General features: G+C 48.4%; 1 protein-coding gene across 1 annotated transcript in view; it reads right to left on the bottom strand.

Moving 5' to 3' along the window:
- The window catches only part of nit2 (nitrilase family, member 2), a 69693-nt gene extending 57765 nt beyond the window's left edge, over window positions 1–11928 (bottom strand). The window contains exons 1-7 of the mRNA XM_065016173.1: window positions 11647–11928; window positions 10378–10496; window positions 9902–10022; window positions 7105–7196; window positions 6375–6468; window positions 3593–3667; window positions 3356–3434 (exon numbers count right to left, since the gene is read on the bottom strand). Coding sequence (XP_064872245.1) covers window positions 3356–3434; window positions 3593–3667; window positions 6375–6468; window positions 7105–7196; window positions 9902–10022; window positions 10378–10496; window positions 11647–11674 — 608 coding nt within the window. The 5' untranslated portion in view covers window positions 11675–11928. The remainder of the gene's footprint in view (window positions 1–3355; window positions 3435–3592; window positions 3668–6374; window positions 6469–7104; window positions 7197–9901; window positions 10023–10377; window positions 10497–11646) is intronic.
- Window positions 11929–15243: the final 3315 nt, after the last annotated feature.

Raw genomic sequence — 15243 nt, 5'->3', positions numbered from 1 at the left:
AACTGCATCCAGTTTGCTGAGTAGAGTGTTGGAAGCAATTTTGTAGATGACATCGTCGAGGATCGGTAGGATAGTCAGTTTTACTAGGGAAAGTTTGGCGGCGTGAGTGAGGGAGGCTTTGTTGCGGAATAGAAAGCCGACTCTTGATTTGATTTTCGATTGGAGATGTTTGATATGAGTCTGGAAGGAGAGTTTACAGTCTAGCCAGACACCTAGGTACTTATAGATGTCCACATATTCAAGGTCGGAACCATCCAGGGTGGTGATGCTGGTCAGGCGTGCGGGTGCAGGCAGCGAACGGTTGAAAAGCATGCATTTGGTTTTACTAGCGTTTAAGCGCAGTTGGAGGCCACGGAAGGAGTGTTGTATGGCATTGAAGCTCGTTTGGAGGTTAGATAGCACAGTGTCCAAGGACGGGCCGGAATTATATAGAATGGTGTCGTCTGCGTAGAGGTGGATCAGGGAATCGCCCGCAGCAAGAGCAACATCATTGATATATACAGAGAAAAGAGTCGGCCCGAGGATTGAACCCTGTGGCACCCCCATGGAGACTGCCAGAGGACCGGACAGCATGCCCTCCGATTTGACACACTGAACTCTGTCTGCAAAGTAATTGGTGAACCAGGCAAGGCAGTCATCCGAAAAACCGAGGCTACTGAGTCTGCCGATAAGAATATGGTGATTGACAGAGTCGAAAGCCTTGGCAAGGTCGATGAAGACGGCTGCACAGTACTGTCTTTTATCGATGGTGGTTATGATATCGTTTAGTACCTTAAGCGTGGCTGAGGTGCACCCGTGACCGGCTCGGAAACCAGATTGCACAGCGGAGAAGGTACGGTGGGATTCGAGATGGTCAGTGACCTGTTTGTTGACTTGGCTTTCGAAGACCTTAGATAGGCAGGGCAGGATGGATATAGGTCTGTAACAGTTTGGGTCCAGGGTGTCTCCCCATTTGAAGAGGGGGATGACTGAGGCAGCTTTCCAATCCTTGGGGATCTCGGACGATATGAAAGAGAGGTTGAACAGGCTGGTAATAGGGGTTGCGACAATGGCGGCGGATAGTTTCAGAAATAGAGGGTCCAGATTGTCAAGCCCAGCTGATTTGTACGGGTCCAGGTTAAAGCAGCTCTTTCAGAACATCTGCTATCTGGATTTGGGTAAAGGAGAACCTGGAGAGGCTTGGGCGAGTAGTTGCAGGGGGGGGCGGAGCTATTGGCCGAGGTCTTTTTTGCTGAGTCTATATACACATGTAAAGAGGAGTAATAGTGATCGGTAGCAGGATAAATAGATACATACTAATGATAATGGCAATCAATAATCAATGACCAGTAGTAATACACACAAATTCTTATTTACACTGACGGCCTACCAAAAGGCCTCCTGCGGGGAGGGGGACTGGGAATCAAAATCACGACAAGAGAGACAACACAACATAAAGAGAGACCTAAGACAACAACATAGCAAGGCAGCAACACATGACAACACAGCATGGTAGTAACACAACATGGTATCAGCACAAAACATGGTACAAACATTATTGGGCACAGACAACAACACAAAGGCAAGAAGGTAGAGACAACAATACATCTAATCAATAAGAATTTTAGCAGCAGTGTAGGTGTGAGGGGGAGCAGTAGTTGTTAGCCATTTAACAGTCTTATGGACAGGGTAGAGAAGCTGTTTAGGAGTCTGTTGGTCTGAGCATCGATGCACCGGTACCGCCTGCTGTACCGCCTGCCGAACGGGAGCATTGAGAACAATCCATGTCTCGGGTGGCTGGAGTCTTTGGCCATTCATCAGGCCTTTAAGACACCGCCTGGTATGTATGTCCTGGATGGCTGGGAGCCCCCAGTGATATGGTGGGCCGTCTTCACCATCCTCTGTAGGGTCTTCTGGTCGCGGGCGGTGCAGTTGCCATACCAGACGTTGACACATCCAGTCAGGATGCTCTCGAGATGTAGAATCGGTTTGTAAGGCTGGTACTCTGTTCAGAGATGCTTAGTACTCTCTGGCATGACTCTACCGGTGTCTCTCAGCCTTTAGACGGCATGACTCTACCGGTGTCTCTCAGCCTTTAGGACGGCATGACTCTACCGGTGTCTCTCAGCCTTTAGGACGGCATGACTCTACCGGTGTCTCTCAGCCTTTAGGACGGCATGACTCTACCGGTGTCGCTCAGCCTTTAGGACGGCATGACTCTACCGGTGTCTCTCAGCCTTTAGACGGCATGACTCTACCGTTGTCTCTCAGCCTTTAGACGGCATGACTCTACCGGTGTCTCTCAGCCTTTAGACGGCATGACTCTACCGGTGTCTCTCAGCCTTTAGGACGGCATGACTGTGTCGCTCAGCCTTTAGGACGGCATGACTCTACCTCTCAGCCTTTAGACGGGTGTCGGTGTCTCTCAGCCTTTAGGACTCTACCGGTGTCTCTCAGCCTTTAGACGGCATGACTCTACCGGTGTCTCTCAGCCTTTAGGACGGCATGACTCTACCGGTGTCTCTCAGCCTTTAGGACGGCATGACTCTACCGGTGTCTCTCAGCCTTTAGGACGGCATGACTCTACCGGTGTCGCTCAGCCTTTAGGACGGCATGACTCTACCGGTGTCGCTCAGCCTTTAGGACGGCATGACTCTACCGGTGTCGCTCAGCCAGCCTTTGTCGCTCAGCCTTTAGGACGGCATGACTCTACCGGTGTCTCTCAGCCTTTAGACGGCATGACTCTACCGGTGTCTCTCAGCCTTTGACGGCATGACTCTACCGGTGTCTCTCAGCCTTTAGACGGCATGACTCTACCGGTGTCTCTCAGCCGGCATGACTCTACCGGTGTCTCTCAGCCTTTAGACGGCATGACTCTACCGGTGTCTCTCAGCCTTTAGACGGCATGACTCTACCGGTGTCTCTCAGCCTTTAGACGGCATGACTCTACCGGTGTCTCTCAGCCTTTAGACGGCATGCGGTGTCTCTTTTAGACGGCATGACTCTACCGGTGTCTCTCAGCCTTTAGACGGCATGACTCTACCGGTGTCTCTCAGCCTTTAGACGGCATGACTCTACCGGTGTCTCTCAGCCTTTAGACGGCATGACTCTACCGGTGTCTCTCAGCCTTTAGACGGCATGACTCTACCGGTGTCTCTCAGCCTTTAGACGGCATGACTCACCGGTGTCGCTCAGCCTTTAGAGCATGACTCACCGGTGTCGCTCAGCCAAACTGTGTCTCTTTTAAAACCGGTGTCTCTCAGCCTTTAGGAAGAAAAGAGCCAATGAGCAGGACACAGCAAATGGTTTTAAAATGGAAAATGACTTAATAGAAACTGGTTTCCTAAACCTTTGGTTTTCTAAGATGTTCACCAACCTTCCTCTCTGCAGCAGTTCCCAGTGGGCCGGTCCGGTGGTCATGTTGAAGGCTCCAGGGTAGACCAATAGTTGGCATCCTGAACACAGATAACAACAACATCCTCACTGTTCATTCATTACAACTTCAATACATTCCCTACTTCATATTAGTTTTATATACATGCCCCTTTGGGATCCTTTCTGCCCCTCTACCTACAATGGTTACCAGGTTGGTAAGACACCATGTTACCCTCACCTTTCTTAGAGTAGAGTTGGGCCAGCTCTGCAAACCTTATGTCATAGCAGATCCCTACACCCACCCTACAGTATGCTAGAGGAGACATGACAGAGAAGGGATAGTTAGAGTTAACCCAATACACAGTAACACGGGGTTAGAGTTAACCCAATACACAGTAACACGGGGTTAGAGTTAACCCAATACACAGTAACACGGGGTTAGAGTTAACCCAATACACAGTAACACAGGGTTAGAGTTAACCCAATACACAGTAACACAGGGTTAGAGTTAACCCAATACACAGTAACACAGGGTTAGAGTTAACCCAATACACAGTAACACGGGGTTAGAGTTAACCCAATACACAGTAACACAGGGTTAGAGTTAACCCAATACACAGTAACAGGGTTAGAGTTAACCCAATACACAGTAACACAGGGTTAGAGTTAACCCAATACACAGTAACACAGGGTTAGAGTTAACCCAATACACAGTAACACAGGGTTAGAGTTAACCCAATACACAGTAACACAGGGTTAGAGTTAACCCAATACACAGTAATTTACCAGACTATACCCAGCATGCTACAATGCAGGTTTGGAGGTGACACTATGTGTTGCGTCCCAAGTGGCACCATATTACTGGTCAAAAGAAGTGCACAAGTCGGCGAGTGGGTAACCCACCTCGACCATCCATCCCATCCGTGGCCAACGTGCAATCATTGGAGAATAAACTGGATGAGAGACTATCCTATCAATCACTGGAGAATAAACTGGATGAGCTCCGTTGGAGAGACTATCCTATCAATCACTGGAGAATAAACTGGATGAGCTCCGTTAGAGACTATCCTATCAATCACTGGAGAATAAACTGGATGAGCTCCGTTAGAGACTATCCTATCAATCACTGGAGAATAAACTGGATGAGCTCCGTTAGAGACTATCCTATCAATCACTGGAGAATAAACTGGATGAGCTCCGTTAGAGACTATCCTATCAATCACTGGAGAATAAACTGGATGAGCTCCGTTAGGACATCCTATCAATCACTGGAGAATAAACTGGATCTTACTATCCTATCAATCACTGGAGAATAAACTGGATGAGCTCCGTTAGAGACTATCCTATCAATCACTGGAGAATAAACTGGATGAGCTCCGTTAGAGACTATCTTACACGGGACATTAATCTGGATCTTATGTTTCACAGTTGGCTGAACGACAACATGGATTAGCAGTTGGTTTTCCGTGCATCGGCTGCATCCGTTAAGACAAGGGGTGGCATTCTGAGTCTATTTGTCAATAACAGCTGCTTGACTGAGGTGAGTACCTCGTGATAAGCTGTACACCACACTATTTACCAAAGAGAGTTTTCATCTATATTTTTCATAGCCGTCGATTTACCACCACAAACCAATGCTGGCACTAAGACCGCACTCAACGAGCTGTATAAGGCCATAAGCAAACTGCTCATCCATAGGTGGCTCTCCTAGTGGCCGTGGACTTTAATGCAGGAAAACTTTAATCCGTTTCACCTCATTTCTACCAGCATGTCACATGTGCAACCAGAGGAAAAAAAAAAAAACTCTAGACCACCTTTACTCCAAACACAGAGATGTGTACAAAGCTCTCCCTCACCCTCCATTTGTTAAATCTGCCCATAATTCTATCCTCCTGATTCCTGCGTACAAGCAAAAACAGAAGCAGGAAGTACCAGTGACTCACTCAATACGGAAGTGGTCAGATGACACAGATGCTAAGCTACAGGACTGTTTTGGTAGCACTGGAATATGTTCTGGAATTCATCAGATGACATTGAGGAATACACCACCTCAGTCACCGGCTTCATTAATAAGTGCATTGATGACGTCATCCCCACAGTGACCGTACGTACATATAGTACCCTATGATGAAATTTACAGACCTCTCTCATCTTTTTAAGTGGGAGAACTTGCACAATTGGTGGCTGACTAAATACTTTTTTTGCCCCACTGTACGTACACCAACCAGAAGCCATGGATTACAGGCAACATTCACACTGAGCTAAAGGCTGAAGCTGCCACTAATCCGGACGCTTATAAGGAATCCCATTATGCCCTCAGACGAACCATCAAACAGGCAAAGCATCAATTCAGGACTAAGATTGAATCCTACTACACCGGCTCTGATGCTCTTGGATGTGGCAGGGCTTGACAACTATTAGAGACAAAGGGAAACCCATTAACACGTCCCATTAACATCGACGGGGCTGTAGTGGAGCGGGTCGAGAGCTTCAAGTTCGTTGTTGTCCACATCACCAACAAACTAACATGGTCCAAACCCAAAGACATTCATGAAGAGGGAACTTTATATAGTCTTGTTAATGTTATTTGATCGTGTTACTTTTTTAAATTTAGTTTATTTAGTACATATTTTATTAACTGCATTTTTGGTTTTATTATTTTATTTAACCTTTATTTAACTGGGCAAGTCAGTTAAGAACAAATTCTTATTTACAATGACGGCCTACCCCGGCCAAACCCGGACGACGCTGGGCCAATTGTGCGCCGCCCTATGTGACTGCCAATCACGGCTGGTTGTGATACAGCCTGGAATCAAACCAGGGTCTGTAGTGACGCCTCTTGCACTGAGATGCAGTACATTAGAACGCTGCGCCACTCGGAAGCCTGAGGTTAAGGGCTTGTAAGTCAGCATTTCACTGTAAGATCTACACAGGTTGTATTCGGCGCATGTGGCACATATAATTTGATTTGACTACATAGGGAATAGGGTGCCATTTGGGACGCGAACTCAGAGACTCACGCGTGTCAAACACTGACAGGGTGCTCCCTGGGCTCAGTGTCTCCGACTCCTGGAAACGGATCTTCCCTGGAACGTCGATGTCAAAGAGGTGGATCTTCAAGAGGAATAGTGGTAAATATGAATGTACGGAAATGAAATACAGCTAGTGTCCTGTGAAAGCATTTCTCCCCTCATAAAGTTGGAGTCATACTGTATGCATGTGTTATACATGTATATGTCCCTTGTGCCTGTTCCTACCTTCCTGTGTCTGAGCACCGTGTTCCTACCTTCCTGTGTCTGAGCACCGTGTTCCTACCTTCCTGTGTCTGAGCACCGTGTTCCTACCTTCCTGTGTCTGAGCACCGTGTTCCTACCTTCCTGTGTCTGAGCACCGTGTTCCTACCTTCCTGTGTCTGAGCACCGTGTTCCTACCTTCCTGTGTCTGAGCACCGTGTTCCTACCTTCCTGTGTCTGAGCACCGTGTTCCTACCTTCCTGTGTCTGAGCACCGTGTTCCTACCTTCCTGTGTCTGAGCACCGTGTTCCTACCTTCCTGTGTCTGAGCACCGTGTTCCTACCTTCCTGTGTCTGAGCACCGTGTTCCTACCTTCCTGTGTCTGAGCACCGTGTTCCTACCTTCCTGTGTCTGAGCACCGTGTTCCTACCTTCCTGTGTCTGAGCACCGTGTTCCTACCTTCCTGTGTCTGAGCACCGTGTTCCTACCTTCCTGTGTCTGAGCACCGTGTTCCTACCTTCCTGTGTTTGAGCACCAGGCTGCCATCAGGTCCAAACACTGGACAGGTGTTATACAGCTTCCCTCCATCATCCTCCTCAGGGATGGAGCCTGAATACACCAATACATCACAGCCCACTGTTTAACACACAGCTCATTAACACACAGCTCATTAACACACAGCTCATTAACACACAGCTCATATATTAACGGCTGTCCAGCTACGGGGACAGTCCCAACAGGCTGTCCAGCTACGGGGACAGTCCCAACAGGCTGTCCAGCTACGGGGACAGTCCCAACAGGCTGTCCAGCTACGGGGACAGTCCCAACAGGCTGTCCAGCCACGGGGACAGTCCCAACAGGCTGTCCAGCCACGGGGACAGTCCCAACAGGCTGTCCAGCCACGGGGACAGTCCCAACAGGCTGTCCAGCTACGGGGACAGTCCCAACAGGCTGTCCAGCTACGGGGACAGTCCCAACAGGCTGTCCAGCTACGGGGACAGTCCCAACAGGCTGTCCAGCTACGGGGACAGTCCCAACAGGCTGTCCAGCCACGGGACAGTCCCAACAGGCTGGACAGTCCCAACAGGCTGTCCAGCCACGGGGACAGTCCCAACAGGCTGTCCAGCCACGGGGACAGTCCCAACAGGCTGTCCAGCCACTGGGACAGTCCCAACAGGCTGTCCAGCCACGGGACAGTCCCACAGGCTGTCCAGCCACGGGGACAGTCCCACAGGCTGTCCAGCACGGGGACAGTCCCAACAGGCTGTCCAGCTACGGGGACAGTCCCAACAGGCTGTCCAGCCACGGGGACAGTCCCAACAGGCTGTCCAGCCACGGGGACAGTCCCAACAGGCTGTCCAGCCACGGGGACAGTCCCAACAGGCTGTCCAGCCACGGGGACAGTCCCACAGGCTGTCCAGCCACGGGGACAGTCCCAACAGGCTGTCCAGCTACGGGGACAGTCCCAACAGGCTGTCCAGCTACGGGGACAGTCCCAACAGGCTGTCCAGCTACGGGGACAGTCCCAACAGGCTGTCCAGCTACGGGGACAGTCCCAACAGGCTGTCCAGCTACGGGGACAGTCCCAACAGGCTGTCCAGCTACGGGGACAGTCCCAACAGGCTGTCCAGCTACGGGGACAGTCCCAACAGGCTGTCCAGCTACGGGGACAGTCCCACCGGCTGTCCAGCTACGGGGACAGTCCCAACAGGCTGTCCAGCCACTGGGACAGTCCCACAGGCTGTCCAGCCACTGGGACAGTCCCACCGGCTGTCCAGCCACGGGGACAGTCCCAACAGGCTGTACAGCCACGGGGACAGTCCCAACAGGCTGTACAGCCACGGGGACAGTCCCAACAGGCTGTACAGCCACGGGGACAGTCCCAACAGGCTGTACAGCCACGGGGACAGTCCCAACAGGCTGTACAGCCACGGGGACAGTCCCAACAGGCTGTACAGCCACGGGGACAGTCCCAACAGGCTGTACAGCCACGGGGACAGTCCCAACAGGCTGTACAGCCACGGGACAGTCCCAACAGGCTGTACGGGGACAGTCCCAACAGGCTGTACAGCCACGGGACAGTCCCAACAGGCTGTACAGCCACGGGGACAGTCCCAACAGGCTGTCCAGCCACGGGGACAGTCCCAACAGGCTGTCCAGCACGGGGACAGTCCCAACAGGCTGTCCAGCTACGGGGACAGTCCCAACAGGCTGTCCAGCTACGGGGACAGTCCCAACAGGCTCCAGTCCAGTCCCAACAGGCTGTACGGGGACAGTCCCAACAGGCTGTCCAGCTACGGGGACAGTCCCAACAGGCTGTCCAGCTACGGGGACAGTCCCAACAGGCTGTCCCCAGCTGTCCAGCCACGGGGACAGTCCCAACAGGCTGTCCAGCAGTCCCAACAGGCTGGGGACAGTCCCAACAGGCTGTCCAGCCACGGGGACAGTCCCATCAGGCTGTCCAGCTACGGGGACAGTCCCAACAGGCTGTCCAGCTACGGGGACAGTCCCAACAGGCTGTCCAGCTACGGGGACAGTCCCAATGGCTGTCCAGCTACGGGGACAGTCCCAATGGCTGTCCAGCTACGGGGACAGTCCCAATGGCTGTCCAGCTACGGGGACAGTCCCAACAGGCTGTCCAGCTACGGGGACAGTCCCAAACAGGCTGTCCAGCTACGGGGACAGTCCCAACAGGCTGTCCAGCTACGGGGACAGTCCCAACAGGCTGTCCAGCTACGGGGACAGTCCCAACAGGCTGTCCAGCTACGGGGACAGTCCCAACAGGCTGTCCAGCTACGGGGACAGTCCCAACAGGCTGTCCAGCTACGGGGACAGTCCCAACAGGCTGTCCAGCTACGGGGACAGTCCCAACAGGCTGTCCAGCTACGGGGACAGTCCCAACAGGCTGTCCAGCTACGGGGACAGTCCCAACAGGCTGTCCAGCTACGGGGACAGTCCCAACAGGCTGTCCAGCTACGGGGACAGTCCCAATGGCTGTACAGCTACGGGGACAGTCCCAATGGCTGTCCAGCTACGGGGACAGTCCCAATGGCTGTCCAGCTACGGGGACAGTCCCAATGGCTGTCCAGCTACGGGGACAGTCCCAAACAGGCTGTCCAGCTACGGGGACAGTCCCAAACAGGCTGTCCAGCTACGGGGACAGTCCCAACAGGCTGTCCAGCTACGGGGACAGTCCCAACAGGCTGTCCAGCTACGGGGACAGTCCCAAACAGGCTGTCCAGCTACGGGGACAGTCCCAACAGGCTGTCCAGCTACGGGGACAGTCCCAACAGGCTGTCCAGAGTTCCTCTCACCTCCCACCAGATATACCTGGCTCTCCTTGGCTGCCTCAGACAGAACCTGACTGGATTCTCCAGGGATCTTCTCTGCATACTCAGGGAAGAAGGCAGTGCCATAGGGGGAGTTGAAGCACTCCTGTACATGTCAATATAATCTGTTTGGATGGTTTTATGGGAAACAACTGGCACAGTAACCTTTCTAATGAGATGTCAATCAACAAATAAAACAAGTCAATATTAATTCCTGGGAAAAAATATCAATTGTTCCACTGATGGAAATCAAATCATATTTCCCATCAGCAGTTGTCACAAAGTGGTTTACAGTAGCCCCCGCCTAGGCCACAAAGAGCAACAAAAGCAGGAGAGACAGCACAGTGGCCTAGGCCACAAAGAGCAACAAAAGCAGAAGAGAGACAGCACAGTGGCCAGGAAAAACTCCCCAGAAGGAAGACATCTAGAGAGGAACCAGGCTCATGGGGTGGCGTACTCACAGGTAAGACCACCAATTTGGCCCCCTGCGCAGCTGCTTCTTTGATCAGCCCTCGGGCTCTGGAGAGGTTGTCAGCTTTGACCTTCGTCACATGTAGCTGAACCACTGCTAGACGGAACTCTGGGGCGGAAACAGAATGGTCATTCAGACACCAATGTTCAAAAACTCTGCCATGATATGCAAAAAATACATGCTGTCTTTGCGCATTACATAATTCTGCTCAGTTCTGCTAAAGGTCAATGACCAGACACTACAATGATCAACATTGGGAGTATTTTAATATAATATAATCATTTTAAGTCTATAAAAGGGGGGCACGTAACCTCGCTGTTAAGAGCGTTGGGCCAGTAACCAAAAGGTCGCTGGTTCGACACTCCCTGAGCCAACTAGGTTAATAGAAAAAGTCAGCGAACATGAGCAAGGCGCTTAACCCTCACTGCTCCTGTCGTCGCCCTGGATAACAGCATCTGCTAAAAGGTCCAAAATATAAGTGAAGACTGCACAGGTGGACATTTCAACTGCTACAACTTCACTACCAGCAGCATTCCACCCTGCATACCACTGCTGGCTTGCTTCTGAAGCTAAGCAGGGTTGGTCCTGGTCAGCAGCATACCACCCTGCATACCACTGCTGGCTTGCTTCTGAAGCTAAGCAGGGTTGGTCCTGGTCAGCAGCATACCACCCTGCATACCACTGCTGGCTTGCTTCTGAAGCTAAGCAGGGTTGGTCCTGGTCAGTTCCATGATGGGAGACCAGGTGGTGTTGGAGGGCCAGTAGGAGGCACTCTGTCCTCTGGTCAAAATAAAATATCCCAATACCCTGGGTGCCCTATGTAGGGTGCTGTCTTTCGGATAGGACGTTAAACGGGTGTCCTGACTCTCTGAGGTCATTAAAGATCCCATGGCACTTATCGTAAGAGTAGGGGTGTTAACCCCGGTGTCCTGGCTAAATTTCCAATCTGGCCCTCAAACCATCACGGTCGCCTAATAATCCCCAGTTTACAATTGGCTCATTAATCCCTCTCCCCTGTAACTATTCCCCAGGTCGTTGCTGTAAATGAGAACGTGTTCTCAGTCAACTTACCTGGTAAAATAACGGATAAATAAAACTACATGCATTTAAAATAAATACTTGCCTATTTTCAGCTGTCAACAACAGAGCCAATGTCACATTTGAGCTGGAACTCTCAACATAGCTAGCTCGAAAATAAAGCTAATGTTGTCACCTGTAAAAGCCAGTTATGCTTCAATAGCTAGCTTTTTGTACTTACTAGACATTGTCTTGGCCAATAGAGACATTAATGCTTGCAGCAGTTTGCAGGATTCGTGTTCTCATAATATGAACGTGAAAAACATATCTTCTTCCGGGTCTATGCTGGACATCTTTTCAAAATAAAGGTCTTTTGTTTTAGTTCAAGCACTTAGTACAGTTTATGCGCATATGTAGCTGGCAAGCCCAACCGACCAGCAGATACCACTATTATTAATTGTATGTCATTAGCACGACGGTTCTTATTATACCTCAGTGGCTCCGACCGATTGCGCCCGTCTTTCTGTGGAACGGTTGTCACTAGTTACCACAATCACAAAGTCATAAACCCCGCCCATTTCGCTCTTCTTAAAATCTTCTTTAAACCTAATCCTAAACATTAACCTTCATTTTTAACAACATACATTTCAACAACAGACATTTCAACAACATACTGGTTATAGTGGTTCCAAATGTTGAATAGGAAAAACAAAAACTTAATTCAAGAGATTAGAAATCGCCTTAAAAAAACAGTGATACTGTATATACTGAACAAAAATATAAACGCAACATGCAACAATTTCAACGATGTTCCTGAGTTAGAGTTCATATAAAGCAAATCAGTCAATGTAATTAAATCATTTAGGCCCTATTCTATGGATGTCAAATAACTGAGCATGGGCGCATCCAGCCAATCACAATGAGTTTTCTCCCACAAATTTTAGGGTGGCCTGTTTTTCTCCCCAGCAAAAGGTGCACCTGTGATCATGCTGTTTAATCAGCTTCTTCATATGCCACACCTGTCAGGTGGATGGATTATCTTGGCAAAGGAGAAATGCTCACTAACAGGGATGGAAACACATTTCTGAGAAATAAGCTTTTTGTATGTATGGAAAATACATCTACTATTGTTACTAATGCTACTGCCGCTACTTTTATTAGATTTTTTTATTTCACCTTTATTTAACCAGGTAGGCCAGTTGAGAACACCTTTATTTAACCAGGTAGGCTAGTTGAGAACACCTTTATTTAACCAGGTAGGCTAGTTGAGAACACCTTTATTTAACCAGGTAGGCCAGTTGAGAACACCTTTATTTAACCAGGTAGGCTAGTTGAGAACACCTTTATTTAACCAGGTAGGCTAGTTGAGAACACCTTTATTTAACCAGGTAGGCTAGTTGAGAACACCTTTATTTAACCAGGTAGGCTAGTTGAGAACACCTTTATTTAACCAGGTAGGCCAGTTGAGAACACCTTTATTTAACCAGGTAGGCCAGTTGAGAACACCTTTATTTAACCAGGTAGGCCAGTTGAGAACACCTTTATTTAACCAGGTAGGCTAGTTGAGAACACCTTTATTTAACCAGGTAGGCCAGTTGAGAACTTTATTTAACCAGGTAGGCTAGTTGAGAACACCTTTATTTAACCAGGTAGGCTAGTTGAGAACACCTTTATTTAACCAGGCTAGTTGAGAACACCTTCATTTAACCAGGTAGGCCAGTTGGAACACCTTTATTTAACCAGGTAGGCTAGTTGAGAACACCTTTATTTAACCAGGTAGGCTAGTTGAGAACACCTTTATTTAACCAGGTAGGCCAGTTGAGAACACCTTTATTTAACCAGGTAGGCTAGTTGAGAACACCTTTATTTAACCAGGTAGGCTAGTTGAGAACACCTTTATTTAACCAGGTAGGCTAGTTGAGAACACCTTTATTTAACCAGGTAGGCTAGTTGAGAACACCTTTATTTAACCAGGTAGGTGAGTTGAGAACACCTTTATTTAACCAGGTAGGCTAGTTGAGAACACCTTTATTTAACCAGGTAGGCTAGTTGAGAACACCTTTATTTAACCAGGTAGGCCAGTTGAGAACACCTTTATTTAACCAGGTAGGCTAGTTGAGAACACCTTTATTTAACCAGGTAGGCCAGTTGAGAACACCTTTATTTAACCAGGTAGGCCAGTTGAGAACACCTTTATTTAACCAGGTAGGCTAGTTGAGAACACCTTTATTTAACCAGGTAGGCCAGTTGAGAACACCTTTATTTAACCAGGTAGGCTAGTTGAGAACACCTTTATTTAACCAGGTAGGCTAGTTGAGAACACCTTTATTTAACCAGGTAGGCTAGTTGAGAACACCTTCATTTAACCAGGTAGGCCAGTTGAGAACACCTTTATTTAACCAGGTAGGCTAGTTGAGAACACCTTTATTTAACCAGGTAGGCTAGTTGAGAACACCTTTATTTAACCAGGTAGGCCAGTTGAGAACACCTTTATTTAACCAGGTAGGCTAGTTGAGAACACCTTTATTTAACCAGGTAGGCTAGTTGAGAACACCTTTATTTAACCAGGTAGGCTAGTTGAGAACACCTTTATTTAACCAGGTAGGCTAGTTGAGAACACCTTTATTTAACCAGGTAGGTGAGTTGAGAACACCTTTATTTAACCAGGTAGGCTAGTTGAGAACACTTTATTTAACCAGGTAGGCTAGTTGAGAACACCTTTATTTAACCAGGTAGGTGAGTTGAGAACACCTTTATTTAACCAGGTAGGCTAGTTGAGAACACCTTTATTTAACCAGGTAGGCTAGTTGAGAACACCTTTATTTAACCAGGTAGGTGAGTTGAGAACACCTTTATTTAACCAGGTAGGCTAGTTGAGAACACCTTTATTTAACCAGGTAGGCTAGTTGAGAACACCTTTATTTAACCAGGTAGGCCAGTTGAGAACACCTTTATTTAACCAGGTAGGCCAGTTGAGAACACCTTTATTTAACCAGGTAGGCTAGTTGAGAACACCTTTATTTAACCAGGTAGGCTAGTTGAGAACACCTTTATTTAACCAGGTAGGCCAGTTGAGAACACCTTTATTTAACCAGGTAGGCTAGTTGAGAACACCTTTATTTAACCAGGTAGGCTAGTTGAGAACACCTTTATTTAACCAGGTAGTTGAGAACACCTTTATTTAACCAGGTAGGCTAGTTGAGAACACCTTTATTTAACCAGGTAGGCTAGTTGAGAAACTTTATTTAACCAGGTAGGTGAGTTGAGAACACCTTTATTTAACCAGGTAGGCTAGTTGAGAACACCTTTATTTAACCAGGTAGGCTAGTTGAGAACACCTTTATTTAACCAGGTAGGCTAGTTGAGAACACCTTTATTTAACCAGGTAGGCTAGTTGAGAACACCTTTATTTAACCAGGTAGGCTAGTTGAGAACACCTTTATTTAACCAGGTAGGCTAGTTGAGAACACCTTTATTTAACCAGGTAGGCTAGTTGAGAACACCTTTATTTAACCAGGTAGGCTAGTTGAGAACACCTTTATTTAACCAGGTAGGCTAGTTGAGAACACCTTTATTTAACCAGGTAGGCCAGTTGAGAACACCTTTATTTAACCAGGTAGGCCAGTTGAGAACACATTTATTTAACCAGGTAGGCCAGTTGAGAACACCTTTATTTAACCAGGTAGGTGAGTTGAGAACACCTTTATTTAACCAGGTAGGCCAGTTGAGAACACCTTTATTTAACCAGGTAGGCTAGTTGAGAACACCTTTATTTAACCAGGTAGGCTAGTTGAGAACACCTTTATTTAACCAGGTAGGCTAGTTGAGAACACCTTTA

The sequence above is a fragment of the Oncorhynchus nerka genome, unplaced genomic scaffold (assembly GCF_034236695.1).
Source record: "Oncorhynchus nerka isolate Pitt River unplaced genomic scaffold, Oner_Uvic_2.0 unplaced_scaffold_1102, whole genome shotgun sequence".
Taxonomy (NCBI): domain Eukaryota; kingdom Metazoa; phylum Chordata; class Actinopteri; order Salmoniformes; family Salmonidae; genus Oncorhynchus; species Oncorhynchus nerka.
Note: the sequence above shows the minus strand (reverse complement) of the source record. Positions and strands in the feature narration are given on the sequence as shown.